Source organism: Sceloporus occidentalis, unplaced genomic scaffold, assembly GCF_023333645.1.
Source record: "Sceloporus occidentalis isolate IW3139 unplaced genomic scaffold, rSceOcc1.0.p SCAF_1, whole genome shotgun sequence".
Classification (NCBI taxonomy): Eukaryota; Metazoa; Chordata; class Lepidosauria; order Squamata; family Phrynosomatidae; genus Sceloporus; species Sceloporus occidentalis.
The window spans coordinates 15923442-15940207 of NW_028316981.1; the positions used below are offsets into that span (position 1 = coordinate 15923442).

The following is a 16766-nucleotide window of genomic DNA, read 5'->3' on the forward strand; positions in this document are numbered from 1 at the left end:
TTGGTCTTCCTCCTCCTTAAGCTTTGGCATTTCTGGCTGTAAGTAGTCATGGCTTCCTTCCCCAAAATTCAAATCATGATTCTCGACTCAGGGAGGGAGCTGTGCTGCCTAAAACAAAAGTAGATAATATAAAAACTACAGAACCACTCACCACCCTTAGATTTTTTTTTCCCCATTGGAGAAAAAAAAGAAAACCACATCGCTTGGAAGCTTCCAAAAACTGCAGTTCTTCTTTACATAAGGTGTCCCAAGGTGGTTGTTGCTGAGAAACCCGAAGTGGTTTTTGTTCTTTTTCATTTCAATTACTTTGTGTCATATACAGTGGGTCCTGGGGAGTGGAGGCAGGATTAGTTTCCAGAACCCCTTTAAGTTGCCCACTGTGGCCTACAATCACTGGGCAGGGCTACCTCCCAAGATATTTTGCTACCTGAAATGACAGAAAATACGACTCCTCACCTGCAACTATTGAAGCCAACTGGACTTCTGGTTGGGGGATTCTTGGGGTTATAGTCAAAAGAAGTAGCCTTTCCAAGTTCTGCTCATGGTGTATTGCATCCAATTATGAAAAGTTCCCTGCTGGACCCACTGTCCCCTCCATAGTTGGGTCCATTTTCTCCCCCGTGCAAGCCATTAATGAAAAAAAGAAGGAACTACCTCCCATAAGTACGGCTAGGAAACAATATATTTACAGTATAGTTTATTACTTCCTTCCTCTCTCATGGCAGCCAAGGGGCCTGTACATCTCTCCCACTCTTTCAAACACCAGCTACCAGCCTCTTCCTGTGTCACCTCCCTCACCACCTGCTGTAGCCTGCCAACATCTAGGTACAAAACCAGCTTGTCCCCCGCACCCCCTGGCTCAGTTCAGTCTGGGATCCGTGGTGTTGGGGGCTTCTCAGTGCTCAGAGCCTCCACGTACCAATCGGGCAGGAAAGTGTGATCGGAGTCACGATGCACAGTGCAGGAAACCGGATGGCCAGGCTCCCAAGCGAAGAGGTGGACCAACCTGTGAAGACAGGGAAAGAAAGCAAATCACATGTGCGATACTACAAAAGCAGTGAAAACCAGTTGTAGTGAACCCAGGGTTGTAATCAACCCAGATCTCATGCATATTGAAGCCCCATAGGCTTGAATGTAGCATGTGCATGCGGGGGGGGGTGCACGCCCCATTAAATTTAATGGCGGTCACCCCTCCGCGGATTTTCAAGTCCGTGGATTTCAAGTCTACAGACTTGGAGGGGCAACTTAATTGTTACATTTAAGAGAAAAGGAGGCATCCAGGGCTCTTCTCATAGCCACCACCCACCTGCTCTTCACAACAACCCTCTGAAATAAGTCAAACTAAAAAGTAGAGACTGACTGAAAGCTGCCCATCGAGTTTCATGGTTCACCAGGGACAAGAACCTGGATCTCTGAAATCCCAGTCCAACACTCTAGCTCCTATGCCACATTGCACCCTAAAGGAACACATCATGAAGAGCACCTGATTCCTCAAAAAAAATAGCTAATTTGAATCACAAGTGCCAATTATAGACCAAACTATGGGAAGGGAGAAATATTCCAAAGCCCAATTTAAATTCTACTATCATAGGAATGAGTTATCTTTCCCAACCTGGTTCCCTCCAAACGTTTCCAACTATGTCTCCCATATGTCACAATCAGAGCACCCAATGGCCTCCCCCAATACAAAAAAGTGTGTCGGAATTTGAAGTGTTTGTGTCTCAATCTATTCAAGCCCATATGCTTGATCACAAGACTCACCAAACTTGGTGTGTTATCTAAAAAGACTAAGAGAAAGACATCAGTGAGGCAAATGAGCTGAGTTAAGCATGAGTTAACAGTAAACAGAATTCAGAGACACAGCCGTGTTAGTCTGGAATATCAGTATGCAAAGCAATCCTGTAGCACCTTCGAAACTAACTGTGCAAAAGTTGTTGCAGCATAATCTTTTGTAGACTTGGTCTGCTTCCTCAGATGCATGGAGTCAACAAGGTGAACATGTGTCCAAAAAAGCCAATGCAATTCTAGGCTGCATTAACAGGAATAGTGTTCAAATCAAGGAAAGTCATAGTCCCACTCTGTTCTGCTTTGGGTCATGCCTCCTGTAGACACCACAGTTCAAAACAGATATTGACAACCTGGATTGTGTCCAAAGGAGAATGACCAAGATGGCCGAAGTTCAGGAAATCGAGCCCTATGAGGAATGGCAGCTATTATATTAAACAGAAATTATAGGAAAATTATAAGGAAATGAGTCTCCACTTAAACATTAGGAAGAACCTATTTACTGTAACAGTTGTTTGACAGTAGAATGGATGGCTTCAAAAGGGGATGGGCTCTTCCTCTTTGGAGGTTTGTAAATGATTGGATGGCCACTTCTCAGGTGTGCTTTAGATGCATTGGAGGGGCATGATTTGAACAAGATGGCCCTTTCAGTCCATTCTAGCTCTATGGTTCTAACTTTTGGACCAGATAAACCAACAACTTTGGCTATGCCATGCATGCATACATGTGCACACACAGAGAGACATTGATCTGGTGCTGCAGCCAAGTCTATCTTTACACACCTTCAGCTAGTGTACCAACTGTGTCCATCCCTGACAAACTCAGACATGGTTTTACATGCCTTAAGTAAAGGAAGATTGGCTTACACTATACATTTTCCATATCTCCTGTATTATAATATAAAAGGCTAATGCATTGACAAAGCAAGACCATCAACAACAGTCCAGATAATGCTGGAAAATGTTCCCAATACCGAATAAGGAAAGAAGTTACAACTACTCACTTTGAATTGTCTTCTGTCACCACTTTCTTCACAAAAGCTAGAAATGCTGCACAGAAATTCATGCACACCGCTGGCTTCCAGCAGCCTGGGTCTTCCTGTCAGGGAGGAGAAAGAGGTAAGTGTGGATTACTTAGAAGTAATGCCAGAAGTATTCTGTATTTTTCCCAACAGCTCCAAGTTAGCTAAATCCATCCTCTGATGCACTGGCAACTTGGGTTAAACAATTTTGTAACCAAGGTTTCTTTTCTGGGTTTTATTTACTTGCATGTAAATAACCAGCAGTGCCCTTAGGCCATTTTCAGCTGTAAAGGCAATTCTGTAATATCATAAATCATTGGTACTCAGACTTGTTACCCTTGGGATCCCTTTTACATCTACGTATGGATGCCGTGCACCCCATTTGCCATAGTATATGAATAGAAATATTTTGTTTCTTGAGTGTGCGTAATTTCATTCACATAATTCATGTATATTCGTATTTTAACATTTTATAAGGAAATAGCATCATTCAAATTTGAACAATTTTATGTAAATAAATTCAATACTTAACTCAATGTATAAATTTTACACGTAAAAAAGTTTGGGAAGGGAAGGAGGAGGAGAGATCAGGGCTTCCAAGTCTCATGCTCCCAAAAGTCCCATCCCAGCGTTTTAGAATCACTGCCATAAATAATACAGAGAAACAAGAAAAAACAGCTAAGGTGTAATTAAGGATTTTAAAGTATTTAGAGGTTTGAAATATTAAAAAGATGTTAAAGAACAAGCACCATAATTCAAGAGGGATATTGACAATTTGAAGCATATCCAGGGGGCAACTGAAATGGTGGAAGGTCTCGAAACCATGCCCTATGAGGAGAGACTTAGGGAGCTGGGTATGTTCAGCCTGGAGAAGAGAAGGTGAAGAGATAATATGATAGTCCCATTTACATATTTGAAGGGATGTCATATTGAGGTTAGAGCAAGCTTGTTCTCTGCTGCTCCAGAGACTAGGACACAGAGCAATGGATTCAAGCTACAAGAAAAGAGATTCCACCTCAACATTAGGGAGAACTTCTTGATAGTAAGAGCAGTATGGCATAAGAATATGGTGTTCCTTATTTAAAAAATGGCAAAATCAAGGTTTGCTTTTGGGGATTTTTTTTTTTTTGGGGGGGGGGGATATTTTGGATGGTTCATGTATATGGAAGACCAACTATACCACGCTTTCCCTTCAAAATAATGGGACAAAATAATCAAATAATGGATTTGATACTCACTGAACCTCTTTCTGTGGAGGTGCTGACTGAACCTTTCTACCAAGATCATCTCACAACTGGTCTTTTGGGGGGAGAAGTCAGACTCACCCTAATAAGCTGAAATATCTTCATGGTCTCAAAAGTCTCCAGCCCCACGATGGAACCATCTGGGCTTCGGTATCCAGCCACAATTCGAGACACTCCAGGCAGAAACGACTGAGCCCACCACTTGATCATCTTGTGCCTGAAAATAGGGAAAAAAACCATGGGTGATGGAAACTGGTCACTCCCCTCCCCAAGTAATGTTGACTGCATGTCTTACAGAATTTGCAAGCCCCCTGACCCAGCCCCCATCTTCAGTAGTGCTGCTCAATGCATGAGCATTTGTAGAATCACAGAAACTTAAGGAGTTGGAAGGGACTGCAAGGCTCATCTCATCCAGCCACCCTATCATGCAGGAATACATAGTAAAGCCGTTCTAAGGCTACATTCACACTGCAGAAACAATCCAGTTTGACACCAATTCAATTGTCATGGCTCAATGCCAAGGAATTCTGGGAACTGTAGTCTGATGTGGCATTAGAGCTCCCTAACAGAGGCGGCTAAATATCTCACAAAACTACAGTTCCCAGTATTCCATTGCATTGAGCCATAGCAGTTAAAGTGATGTCAAACTGGATTAATTAGGCAGTGCAATGCAGCCTTGAGAGATGTCTGAAAATATCCCAGACAAGTCTATTTCATTTGTCAAATAGCTCTTACTCTCAAAGCGTTTAGGTGGAATCTCTTTTCTTTTAACTTGAATATAAATTAGATTCAAAAGACCGTATTCAAGGTGCCAATAATCCTGTTGGGTTAGACTGAAAGCCTTTCCTAGCCCAGCATTTTGTCTCTCCCCACAAACAAATACAGGTTTAGTCTCTCTTATCTGGAATCTTGAAATCCAAAATACTCCAAAAATGTTCACAGATAAGAATCTGAGACCTTTGCTTTCTGATGGCTCAGTGTACACAAACTTTGTTTTGTACACAAAATTATTTAAAATATTGTGTATCAAATTATCTTCAGGCTATGCATATAAGGTGTATATGAAACATAAATAAATTTTGTTTGGGCTTGGGCCCCATCTCTAAGATATCGCATTATGTATATGCAAATATTCCAAAATCCAACAACGTTGCCCCCAAAAGGATAAATAACTAAAAAGCAACTCAAACCACTACAAACTGCTCTTTAAATATAATTCTAAAATGTGGGTGGAAATGGCTCTTCTTGCCACTACTGTACTTTCTTCAGCCTAATGAACTTGATCCAGACCATTGCTGCTTTTTGCCTCACCTATAGAAACTCTTCCTCTGGCCAGGACTGTGCATGACTTTGCTTGTCTTCAGCTCCACATAGCAGCTTGGTGGGTCTGGCCATGGGCTCCGTGGGTCTGTGCAATCCACCTCCCCAGAGAAGAGAAGTGAGTGGGTTCCCAAGCGGGTTCGAATCACTGTACAGTAAGCCTCATTTGTGTTCACCACCCCAGTTGGATCGGGGGTCCCATCTGGAGTATCTGGAGCAGAAGGAGAAATTTAGTCAGCTAGACAGTAATATTGGAGAAGAGATTTTAGTAAATTCTCTATCTTCTTTCTTTCTTACTTACTATTACTTTCTCACAATATGTGATCCAAGGAACCCACAGCCCATATTGAAACAGAGGAGGCCACAACAACAACTACTGCTATCACCACAACCACCCATGCTATTAGTTCTTCAGGACAGCTTTTTTGGGTCCCCCCCACCCAAAGTGGGGTTAAACATCTTTCCACTACTTTATGCCTGACTCTCAGCTTTCTCCCGGCCACTATGGGAAGAATGATTCTGGTTACTAGATGGACTGTCAGGATCAGTGGACCCAGTTCCCAATAACTAAGACAGCATCATAGAGTAGTAGAAACTAAAGATTTATTCTGGATATCAAGACAAAAAGTTCCCTGTCCCAGGTTTAGTGTGAGAACCGAAAAGGTCCCCGTTTGGACCATCCCAAATATATTCACATTCTCCAGCCCCCCTTTCCAACCCCAATCGCTCCCCTTTGATCCAGATCAAAGGACACTTCATACTTCCTTCCGCCTCCTGTGTTATTATTTCCCCTGCCATCAGGAAGGAGATCATCCCTGTTTCACAGCTCAGATCAACGGCAGGAAGACTGGAGTCATAAAACTACAACTCCTTTCCGCTGCTGGCTATCTGCCCCTCCCGTTTGTTTCCCAAGCTTGGATTTAACATAATTGAAATCCTCCTCTCAACAGCCAACATACTATACAGCGTTAAATCACCATATCACTATGCCCAGATATCTTCTTCCCCTAATATCATTATGCCAACATGACGGAACCATGCATATGGATTCTGACATGGACCTGGATACGTCTGGTAGCAGAGGCCTTTGTGAGTCCAGTGTCTTTTAGTGTGGCACTCCAGACAAAACCATACTTTTGCTCCAGGTATCCTTCCAAATGTTGTTGGACTGGAACTTTCACCAGGCCATCCTGGGCATAGCTGGTATTGAAGGTTGTTGAGTGCTTGCAATCCAATGCTATCCAGAGGGCTAAGACCAGAAATGTGAAAGAAGTTGCCTCAGTGCTGCATAAAGCCATATTCCCTGTTCTTTTAAGACTAGAGCAAGGTGGTGGTGGAATCTAGGCAGCTGTCACAGCACTGCATTGTTGCTTCTCTTCTCAGTGACTGCTCCCAGTCTTTGGAACTCCCTTCATCTAGCCTTCCTCTCTTTTTTCTGGATAGCCTTTCCAACTCTATGATTCTGTCCTCTACCTTTCCTAGCATTATTGTCTTTTCCAATGATTTGTGCCTTCTCATGGTGTGGCCGAAGTATGACAGCCTCAATTTAGTCATTGGCTTCTAGGGAGAGTTCTGGCTTGATCTGGGCTGTCCATGGTATCCTCAGCACTCTTTTCCAGCATCACATCTCAAATGAGTGGCTTTCCCTTTTATCTGCTTTTCTCACTATCGAGCTTTCACCTCCATTCATGGTGATTGAGAATACAATGGCTTGGAAGAGTCTAACTTTAGTGCTTTGTTACTATTAGCTTAGTTATGTTTTTAATGATTTTATATTTTAACTTGTTTGAGATGATGTTTTTAATTCTGTTTTTAAAGATGAACTGTTTTTTATGTGTCTTTTGTCAGCCACTTTGGATCCAATTTAGGAGAAACATAGCATATAAATAAAATAAATAATAATAATTCCCTCACAAAGCAACTGGGGGAAATGTGTAGCCTTCCAGACATCGTTGGACTGTAATTCCCATTACTCTCAGCTAGCACAGCCAATAGTGACAAGATGACGGTAGCAAGCGTCCAACATACAAAGGGTCATGTGTTGTCCACCCCAGCTGTACCTCACCATGACTGACCAGAAGGGCTGAGAACAGGGCTAGAAGCCAGGACAGCCTGTAGGCAGCTTACCAGCACACATGTACTGCTCAAATTTGTACCCCATGTACATGAACTCCTTCAGCAGTTCTGAGCGCTCTTCCCGCTGCCTCCGGGCAGCCTCTGTCTCCACCTCACTGATATATAGGGTCCCACGGAAGAGACTGACAGCTAGCAGCCACCCCTCCTGAGTTTCATAGGGTGTTGTCAACACTTTTGTGAGGTGCCCCCGCCACGTCACAAAGTCTGCATTCAGTGGCCGCCTGCAGTGGGGAGAAAGACAGAGTGGTTGAAAATAAAACAAGGCCTGGGAGAGATGTTTTTGTATGCAGAAACAGGAGATGATCTCTAGTTAAATGGGGCAGGGGAGTTAAAATGGATCCCTCCCATCCCACACCCCTCTGAATAATAATAATAATAATAATAATTATTATTATTATTATTATTATTATTCAGAGGGGTCTGGGTTGGGAAGTATCCATCTTAACCCCAGCCTACATTTAACTAGAGATTATCTGATAATAACTGCTGAATTACTATTATTATTATTATTACTACTGTTATTATTCTACCTGCCTCCCCACAAGTCTCAAGATGAAGTACAATACAGATTAAAAACAACATATAACTAAAAACACAAAATAATTTAATTCATAGGTTAATCATAGGTTAAAACACACACATATATAGATAGGATTAAGACTACCATTACACACAAAAATCATCTGTTGTTTTGTGCCTTCGAGTCATTTTTTACTTATGGCAACCCTAAGGCAAACCTATCACGGGGTTTTCTTGGCAATGACAAACCCAAATCAGAGAGGGTTTGCCATTGCCATCATCAGAATCCTGGGATTTGTAGTTTGTTGTAGCACCAAAGCTCTTTGACAGAGACAGCTAACTCGCTCACAAAACTACAAATTCCAGAATTCCATAGCAGTGAGCCATGGCAGTTAAAGTGGTGTCAAACTTCATTATATCTACAGCGCAGATGCAGCCTTCCACACCAAGTGAAGGAAAATAGCTCCTTCCAACAGTTACCGTGGGGCAGACACAGCTAGCCAGGATAAAATACAGTGCACCCACACCATATAAAGAATGGTGCATGCACGCTGCTGAATCCAAGCCCCATTAGATTGGATAGGGCTCGAGCATATGCATTTTTCGGCACACGCGGGGGGGTCTGGAACGGATACCCCACATAGGATAAGGCTCCATCGTACATTATGGCCTGTTACAGACTGCCAAAATAAAGCTGCTTTGCGTCTCTTTGGAGGTATGCTGTTTAAATGATGCATGCATCCTAAAAATCCAGAAGCTGCACCAAAGCTGCACTCCAGTGCTTAGGACTGGAGTGTGGCTTTGGCGCGACCTCCGGACTCTTAGGACCCATGCATCATTTAAATAGCATACCTCCAAAGAGACCCAAAGCAGCTTTATTTTGGCAGTCTGTAACAGGCCTATGTTAGATATCAGTGTTTGGGAGTGGTACATTGGGGGACAACCGTATGGCAAATCCCTCAGCCAGCATGAGTAGTCCCCTTAATGACGGAAGGGGATCTAGGAGTTGTCATCCAATAAAGTAAGATTTCAACATTTTGAGATAGATGTAATATCAAACCTGAGATCAAGTAGTTTCTTATGGCATGGGGAGGCATACTCCCTGTTACGGAAACATTAAGATAGGCCTTTATACTGACCTATTCAGCTTGGGTCTGTACAAGCCCTCATAAAGCCTTTATACTGCCCTGTTCAGCGTAGGTCTATACAAAAGGTTGTATCTCCCTATACAAGCCTGCCTGAGTCCCATTGAACACAGTGGTGTAGTAAAATGGCGTTCCTATATAAAATGGCAAAATCAAGGTTTGCTTTTTGGAATTTATATCTATTTTTTAATATTTTCAAGCCATGGATGCTTGGATCCGTGGGGAAAGAATCCATGGATACGGAGGGGTGACTTTATTAACAGGAATAAATAAAGCTTTTGTACACACCTAAAGAAGGAAGACCACTCTTGAAATACCACAAGTAGCTTGAAATACCACTATGCCTCTAATGAGATATTGCACGAAAAAGTGCCAAAAAAGTCAACCAGCAGAAATAATGCAGTTTGAGACCACTTTAACTGCCCTGGCCCAATGCTAAGGAATTCTGGGAAGGGTAGTTCTGTGAGACATTTAGCCTTCTCTATCAGAGCACTCTGGCGCCACAATAAACTACAATTCCTAGGATTCCCTCGCACTGAACCAGGGCAGTAAAAGCAGCCTCACACTGGATTATTGCTGCAGTGTATTTTGGACCTCGATGACAAAAGGGCTAAAACAAGTCCCCTGTGCCCAAAAAGGATGAATTTTGGAATTCCTCACATTGTAATCCTTCATTGCTCTGACTATAGACTTGCAAGCGACCAATCAAGGTGTCATGTCCTTACCCCTTGTCCTCAGTCGGTAACAACTTCCGGTTCTGAGCGATCCATTTCAGGAGATGGTCCAGTCCCTCGCGGACATTCTCATCTTGCCGCACATAGCGGTCTTGGTAGCCATCCCTGAGGTCAAATCCAGGGGAAGGGCCCTCAGCAGGAGGGGGGACATAATAGCGAAGCTGGCGGGCATCCCCGTGGTAACAGCGCTGGGCATCGAGGGAAAAGTGTCCCATTTCGGCTGGTCGCCGGTAGAAAGGAAAGGGGCCATCGTAGCGGGAAGGGGTGACAGGCAAGGTAAGGGGAACTTTTGGGCCAGTCCGTTGACGCTTGGTGCTGCAGTCTTTGGGGACTTCCCTGTCATCTTCTCGGACGCAAGTCTCGGGGTTGAGAGCTGGCTTCATGGGTGACTGCGACAGGCAAGGGAGAAGAGAGACTGTGAAATCCAACTTTCCCTAAACACATCCGCTAAAATCTTTTTATCTGACAACACATTGGCCTTCCCCATCCCCAACTATAGTCCAGATATTTTAGACTACAGCTCCCAACAGCCTCACACTGGATTATCGACAAGCAGGAATTTTGCAAGAGGTGAACAAAGTGTGGGCCAGAAGCTGCAACCACCTCTGCACCCAACGTCTGTGGCCCCTGAAGCCTCTCACCAAGTTCCCTAATTCCCTCTAAACCTATCCAATCTTTTTATTTTAATTGGCATGATTTCCAGGCCAATTTTGGTCTAAAACAACAGAGGAAAGTACATAAAAATAACCCTCCACCACAAGCACCCCAGAACTCCCAAGTTGTTGCTGTTGTGGTGTTCCTTCATTTCCGACTTGTAGTGATGCCACTGCTAGCGGGTGTTGTTTGTTATCAAGGTTGGGAAAAATTCCTGCTTGTTAGATTTTGTTCTTAAATCTAAACCCTGGGATTTGTAGTTTGGTTTTGGAATAACATGTAGGGTGGTATCCAGAAGAATTAAAGCATTTGGCCTCCACTTCAACTGCCATGACACTGTCCTATAGAATCCTGGGATATGTAGTTGGGGGGGTAATTAACCTGGTCTGTCCGAAAGCTCTGGTGCCTCACAAAACTACAAGGATTCTGTAGGAGAGATAGAATCAGGGCAATTAAAAGTGTAGTGTCAAACTGCTTTAATTTTGAAGTGCGTTTAGGAAGGAGCCAATGTGGCGTAGTGGTTTGAGCACTGGACAGTGACTCTGGAGGCCATGGTTTGAATCCCAGCTTGGCCATGGAAGCCCCCTGGGTGACCATGGGCAAGTCACACTCTCTCACCTCAAAAAACCCACGACAGGTTCAGCATTGGCATCACTAAGGGGGTGCAAGAGGTGTGGACCCTCTTAAAACATCTGCTTTTAGGCATTTGCTTGTACAGAAGGACATCTGTTCTGATGATGTTATGATCACATGGTTCAAAGAATTATAGAATCATTGAGCTGGAAAATACCCCCAAGGGCCATCCAGTCCAACCCCATTCTGCCATGCAGGAACTCTCAATCAAAGCATCCCTGACAGACGGCCATCCAGCCGCTGTTTAAAGATTTCTAAAGGAGACTCTCTGAGGGAGTGTGTTCCACTGCTGAACAGCCCTTACTGTCAGGAAGTTCCTCCTAATGTTTAGGTGGACTCTCTTTTCCTGCAGCTTGCATCCATTCTAGTCTCTGGAGCAGCAGAAAACAAGCTTGCTCCCTCCTCAATGTGCCTACATGTAAATGCAATGAAGCTGTGCATATGGCATTGTAATTTAAAGGTATGTAACTGCAATTTTTTACACCCATATTTTTAAACAGTACAATATACAATACAACACAGTGCATTATTCTAAGCATTGTAAATATTTTTAAACCACTGTGCCTTTCTTTACCCCCATATCTGCATACAGTACAATGCACAATACAATACAGTGCATTTTGAATATTTTTAATATGTTTTTACTATTTTAAATATTTTAAAACCTGTTTTAACCTTTCTTTACCCTAACCCCCCTCTCCCCCTAAAAAAACCCACTTTGGCCTTTCTCCTACCTGAAAACGCTGAGACCCTGCAGTCTAGCACCGGGACCCCTCTCCTCCCAATGGTATCTCCCAAAGAGCCCACCGAGAGGGCTGAGAGACCCCCAACATGGGCGCTACCACTTGCAGAAATAGGGGAGCACCCTCTCCTTCGCTTTATTACCCGACCCCTTGCACTGACCTGCTCTGACGTCATCGCAGGCTAGCCAATCATTCACCTCCAGAAGGATTCCAAGCTAAGGTACAGGCTTCTCGGGCGCTCCCTCTTTCAAACCCTCGTCGGCGCGCCCGACATCTTGACCAAAACAACGGCAGGGTTCTATTTCTTAGCGGCGTAGTAATGACGCCATCACAAGGCGCCGCTCCAGAGTCTGAAGCCGCCTCCCTTCCCTTTTGCCAGCTTTATCCAGAGCAGGGTTCTTTGTTGTAGTTCGCGCTAGGGACCGCTAGATGGGGGTGGCGGCAAACTTTTTAGCCTTCCACTGTTGTGTGCCCTCAGACTTATTTTGTTGTATCTTAATGCGTTTAATAGTGTTGTAAGCCGCCTCGATCTCATTGGAGAGGCGGGGCACAATTAATTAATAAGTAATTAATAATTATTAATATGTAATAATTATTTATTATTTATTATGCATTATTATTATTATTATTATATTTTATAGTACTTTTATTATAATTTTATTTTAACAATTTATTATATTTTGTAATAATTATTATAAATATTTAATAATTGTTAATAATACATGTCAATAATTAGTCATTGTTAATTATCAATAAATAAATATTGATAATAATGAATAATTAATTATTAATAATTAATAAATTTGTTGTTGTTGTTGTTGTTGTGAGCTATCCTGGGGTTTTCTAGGCAAGATTTGTTCAGAGGGGGGTTTTTTTTGCCATGGCTTTCCCCTGAGGCTGAGAGAGTGTGACTTCTTGCCCAAGGTCACCCAGTGGGTTTACATGGCCGAGCCAGGATTCGAACCTGGTCTCCAGATCCAATATCATCCCAACAATGATACCTTTATTGGGCCCACCAAAGCACACAATTACATGTTGTGAGCTTTCGAAGTCACACTGGCTTCTTCCTCAGGCAAACAGGAGAAAGAAATTGAAGATGTTAGCCATCGGCCTGCATTTGGCTGTTTCTGGCCTTAGTTCAGATGGTAGGGAGCAGGGACGTAGCCGGGATTTTGGGAAGGGGGGGTCCAGACTAAGTGCCACCATTATAATGGGGCTTGGGTGCAGCAGCACGGCAGCACACACCATTCATTTTATCTAACGGAAGGGGGGGTCCGGACTCCAAGAACCCCCCCCCCTTGGCTACGTCCCTGTAGGGAGGGCTGTCTGCAGCCTGGCACTTCCACCTTTGACCACGCAGTCACTGGAAGATTTTCAAAGTCAAGGAAATATGGAAGGTTATCGCATCAGTGCCTGAAACGTTTCTATTCTGTTCCGAAAACGTTTCAAGATGTAACATTATGGGAACGGATATTATCGCATTCGAAAATGTAAAGCGTTCCGAGAACGTAACGGGAACACAATTTACCGCATTTGTCCTTATAGGAGGCGTGATAAGTATGAGAACGTTTCAATATTTGCACATGCGTATTTGTAACAGTGTATTCTTGTTCATGAGTACCACATACACAGAACAAAAGGCTTTTACAGGGAGATATTTGTGCAAACACAACCTAATCTTTTTATATACAAGATACATATAGACACACACACACACATGTATACAAACATATAGTCCGCAATCTATATATACAAATATATATATATATATATATATATATAATATGCATATATATGTATATATTGTGTGTAATATATTTATATTATATATAATATATATATTGTATATATTACCTATTTAAAATATGTATATTGTATATATATTGTATGTATACTTTTACACACACACACACACACACACACACATATAAAAATGTTATACATAAACATAGGGTTGCCATCCCTGGGGACCTCCAAACTAGGAAAAATGTAGGACAATGTTTTAAAATGTAGGACTTTTTTATAAAAAATTTCCTGGCCAGGAAATTTTAAAAAGAAGGTCCTACATTTTTAAACCTTGTCCAGGGCCAGGTTAGAGCTGGGGAGACAGCCTCTCTCAAGACCCAGCCAGGCTTTGGAGGACTCTGCAGTCGAGGAGCCCCATCCAGGGCCAGGCTAGAGCTGGGGAGACAGCCTCTCTCAAGTCCCAGCCAGGCTTTGGAGGACTCTGCAGTCGTAGAGCCCCATCCAGGGCCGGGCTAGAGCTGGGGAGACAGCCTCTCTCAAGTCCCAGCCAGGCTTTGGAGGACTCTGCAGTCGTAGAGCCCCATCCAGGGCCGGGCTAGAGCTGGGGAGACAGCCTCTCTCAAGTCCCAGCCAGGCTTTGGAGGACTCTGCAGTCGTAGAGCCCCATCCAGGGCCGGGCTAGAGCTGGGGAGACAGCCTCTCTCAAGTCCCAGCCAGGCTCTGGAGGACTCTGCAGTCGAGGAGCCCCATCCAGGGCCAGGCTAGAGCTTTGGAAACAGAATGCAGGGAGGGAAGTCCGTTCAGCCAATCACAACAAGGCAGAACATGGGAACGGAAGTAAGAACGGATTACATAATAATAATAATATGTTTTATTTATAGACCGCTATTCCGCGATGATCATAGCGGTGTACAGTAAAATCGTTAATACAATAAAAATACAGTTAAAGGAGGGAGAAGTCTCATCCTTCAGGCAGTCCAAGATGTTGCTGGTCTGCCTGCTGGCTCCCTCTGAGGCCGAGATGACAGTTGAGGAGGGAGGGGCCTCTTCCTTCAGGCAGACCTTGATGTTGCTGGGTCTGCCTGATGGCTCCCTCTGAGGCTGAAATGACAGTTGAGGAGGGAGGGGCCTCTTCCTTCAGGCAGTCCCTGATGTTGCTGGTCTGCCTGATGGCTCCCTCTGAGGCTGAAATGACAGTTGAGGAGGGAGGGGCCTCTTCCTTCAGGCAGTCCCTGATGTTGCTGGTCTGCCTGATGGCTCCCTCTGAGGCCGAGATGACAGTTGAGGAGGGAGGGGCCTCTTCCTTCAGGCAGTCCCCGATGTTGCTGGTCTGCCTGATGGCTCCCTCTGAGGCTGAAATGACAGTTGAGGAGGGAGGGGCCTCTTCCTTCAGGCAGTCCCTGATGTTGCTGGTCTGCCTGATGGCTCCCTCTGAGGCTGAAATGACAGTTGAGGAGGGAGGGGCCTCTTCCTTCAGGCAGTCCCTGATGTTGCTGGTCTGCCTGATGGCTCCCTCTGAGGCCGAGATGACAGTTGAGGAGGGAGGGGCCTCTTCCTTCAGGCAGTCCCCGATGTTGCTGGTCTGCCTGATGGCTCCCTCTGAGGCTGAAATGACAGTTGAGGAGGGAGGGGCCTCTTCCTTCAGGCAGTCCAAGATGTTGCTGGTCTGCCTGATCGCTCCCTCTGAGGCCGAGATGACAGTTGAGGAGGGAGGGGCCTCTTCCTTCAGGCAGTCCCCGATGTTGCTGGATTACATTACCGCTCTGACATTTCTTGGACCGTTTTAAAAACGTTTCCACAAGCTTGGATCACTTTCTCATCCGTTCCCTCCGAGGAACACATATGGAACACTTTGAGGGGTATGTAGAACGCGATGGGAACCCGATGGGGACAAAAACGTGCGGTAAAGTTGAAAGTGTTCCGTTCCAATCGGGTTCAAAAAATGTTCTCGGAACGCGATGCGATAAACTCCTTAATGTCCATTTGCAACTCAAAGAAGATGCTTCCTTGGAATCCAGCATGTCTCCTTCCTTTGTCAAGCCACAGGCTCCTATGTAGGTGGAAGGCACTGAGTTTCTTAAGAAGCCTTCATGTTTTGCATCAGGAAAACTTCAGGTGATGTAGGGGCAAAGCATGCCAATCAGTCCCAATATTAGAAAAATGGCTTTACCTTTGTTGGAGGCAGAAGCCTCAGATGGCAAGGTCCCAGTGCACCGGCTCTTCCCACTGGATTCCTGTTGCGGCTAAAATCCGGTATCTTGAAATCCAAAAAGACATCTAGGGGTAGACGTATTGGCCAAATAACAAATCCAATAACATCCTAACAATTATGCCTTTATTGGCCCAACCAACCACATGGCCAAGGACTGGTTGGCATGCTTTGCACTTTGCACTTTGCAAATCTCACTGAGCTCATGATTGCTTAAATCCAACTAAATATTTACAGAAGCATGCGGTTTTAGAGAAAGAAATGTATCAGACTGATCGCCAGTTTAATTAATTCAATAGATATTATTTGGTAACAAAATTAATTATGGTATCCATTGGCTGGCGTTTAATTTGGGTAAGGCCATCGACACCTAGTGTGGATCTGTGGGTTATTTTATTTACGTAAGAGAGAAATACATTTAGAAGAGAGCAGGAATGGGCCTTAATATGGAAGTATGGAGGTATTCAAGCTCGTCTGTTAGAGAGTCTGTAACTCATGGCACTTAAAAGTGGTGTTTAACTGCTTTAATTCTGCAGTGCGGATACAGCTGAAGTTGATGTTTTCCTGGATGTTACTTCTTTAACAGGCAAATTGAAACCAGAGGCAGAAATAACATGGAAAGAATGTTTCAACAAGCTTTTTATTCAAAATTAACGGTGACGGCTTTTCTTTCACCACTTTTGTTTTCAAAAAGCAGGCGCAGACTGACAGACCTTGGCTGTGTGAATCGGACTTACGGTTGGCCCTCCAAATTTGCAGCTTTGACTTGTGCGGTTTTAACGATTGCAGATCAGATTAATACGTTCTCTCTAGGAATCTCTAGGTCTCCAACGTGATTCTATGGTCAACTTCTCTAGGCAGTTTTACACCTTCCACC

At 44.0% G+C, this 16766-nt stretch overlaps 1 protein-coding gene across 2 annotated transcripts; it reads right to left on the reverse strand.

Moving 5' to 3' along the window:
* Window positions 1-682: 682 nt before the first annotated feature.
* Window positions 683-15924, reverse strand: DXO (decapping exoribonuclease). 2 transcript variants are annotated; one of them, XM_089513814.1, is made up of 7 exons: window positions 15851-15924; window positions 9896-10293; window positions 7498-7727; window positions 5362-5581; window positions 4132-4267; window positions 2789-2883; window positions 683-1006 (listed from the first exon to the last, which is right to left on the reverse strand). In XM_089513814.1, the coding sequence occupies exons 2-7, from the start codon at window positions 10285-10287 to the stop codon at window positions 865-867; spliced, it is 1215 nt and encodes a 404-aa protein (XP_089369940.1). In that variant the 5' UTR covers window positions 10288-10293; window positions 15851-15924; the 3' UTR covers window positions 683-864. The 2 variants fall into 2 exon arrangements, with proteins under 2 accessions (XP_089369940.1, XP_089369950.1); XM_089513824.1 differs by lacking the exon at window positions 15851-15924 and adding an exon at window positions 12095-12287.
* Between the last annotated feature and the right edge of the window lie 842 nt (window positions 15925-16766).

What these genes read in the sequence shown, in the direction of transcription:
- DXO (XM_089513824.1), bottom strand. An exon ending in CAGAGGAAGAGTTTCTATAG is followed by an intron (nt 4,268 to 5,361) that starts GTGAGGCAAAAA and finishes CCCTATTTTCAG; the next exon opens with GCACAAGATGATCAAGTGGT. An exon ending in GTGACAGAAGACAATTCAAA is followed by an intron (nt 1,007 to 2,788) that starts GTGAGTAGTTGT and finishes CTGTCTTCACAG; the next exon opens with GTTGGTCCACCTCTTCGCTT.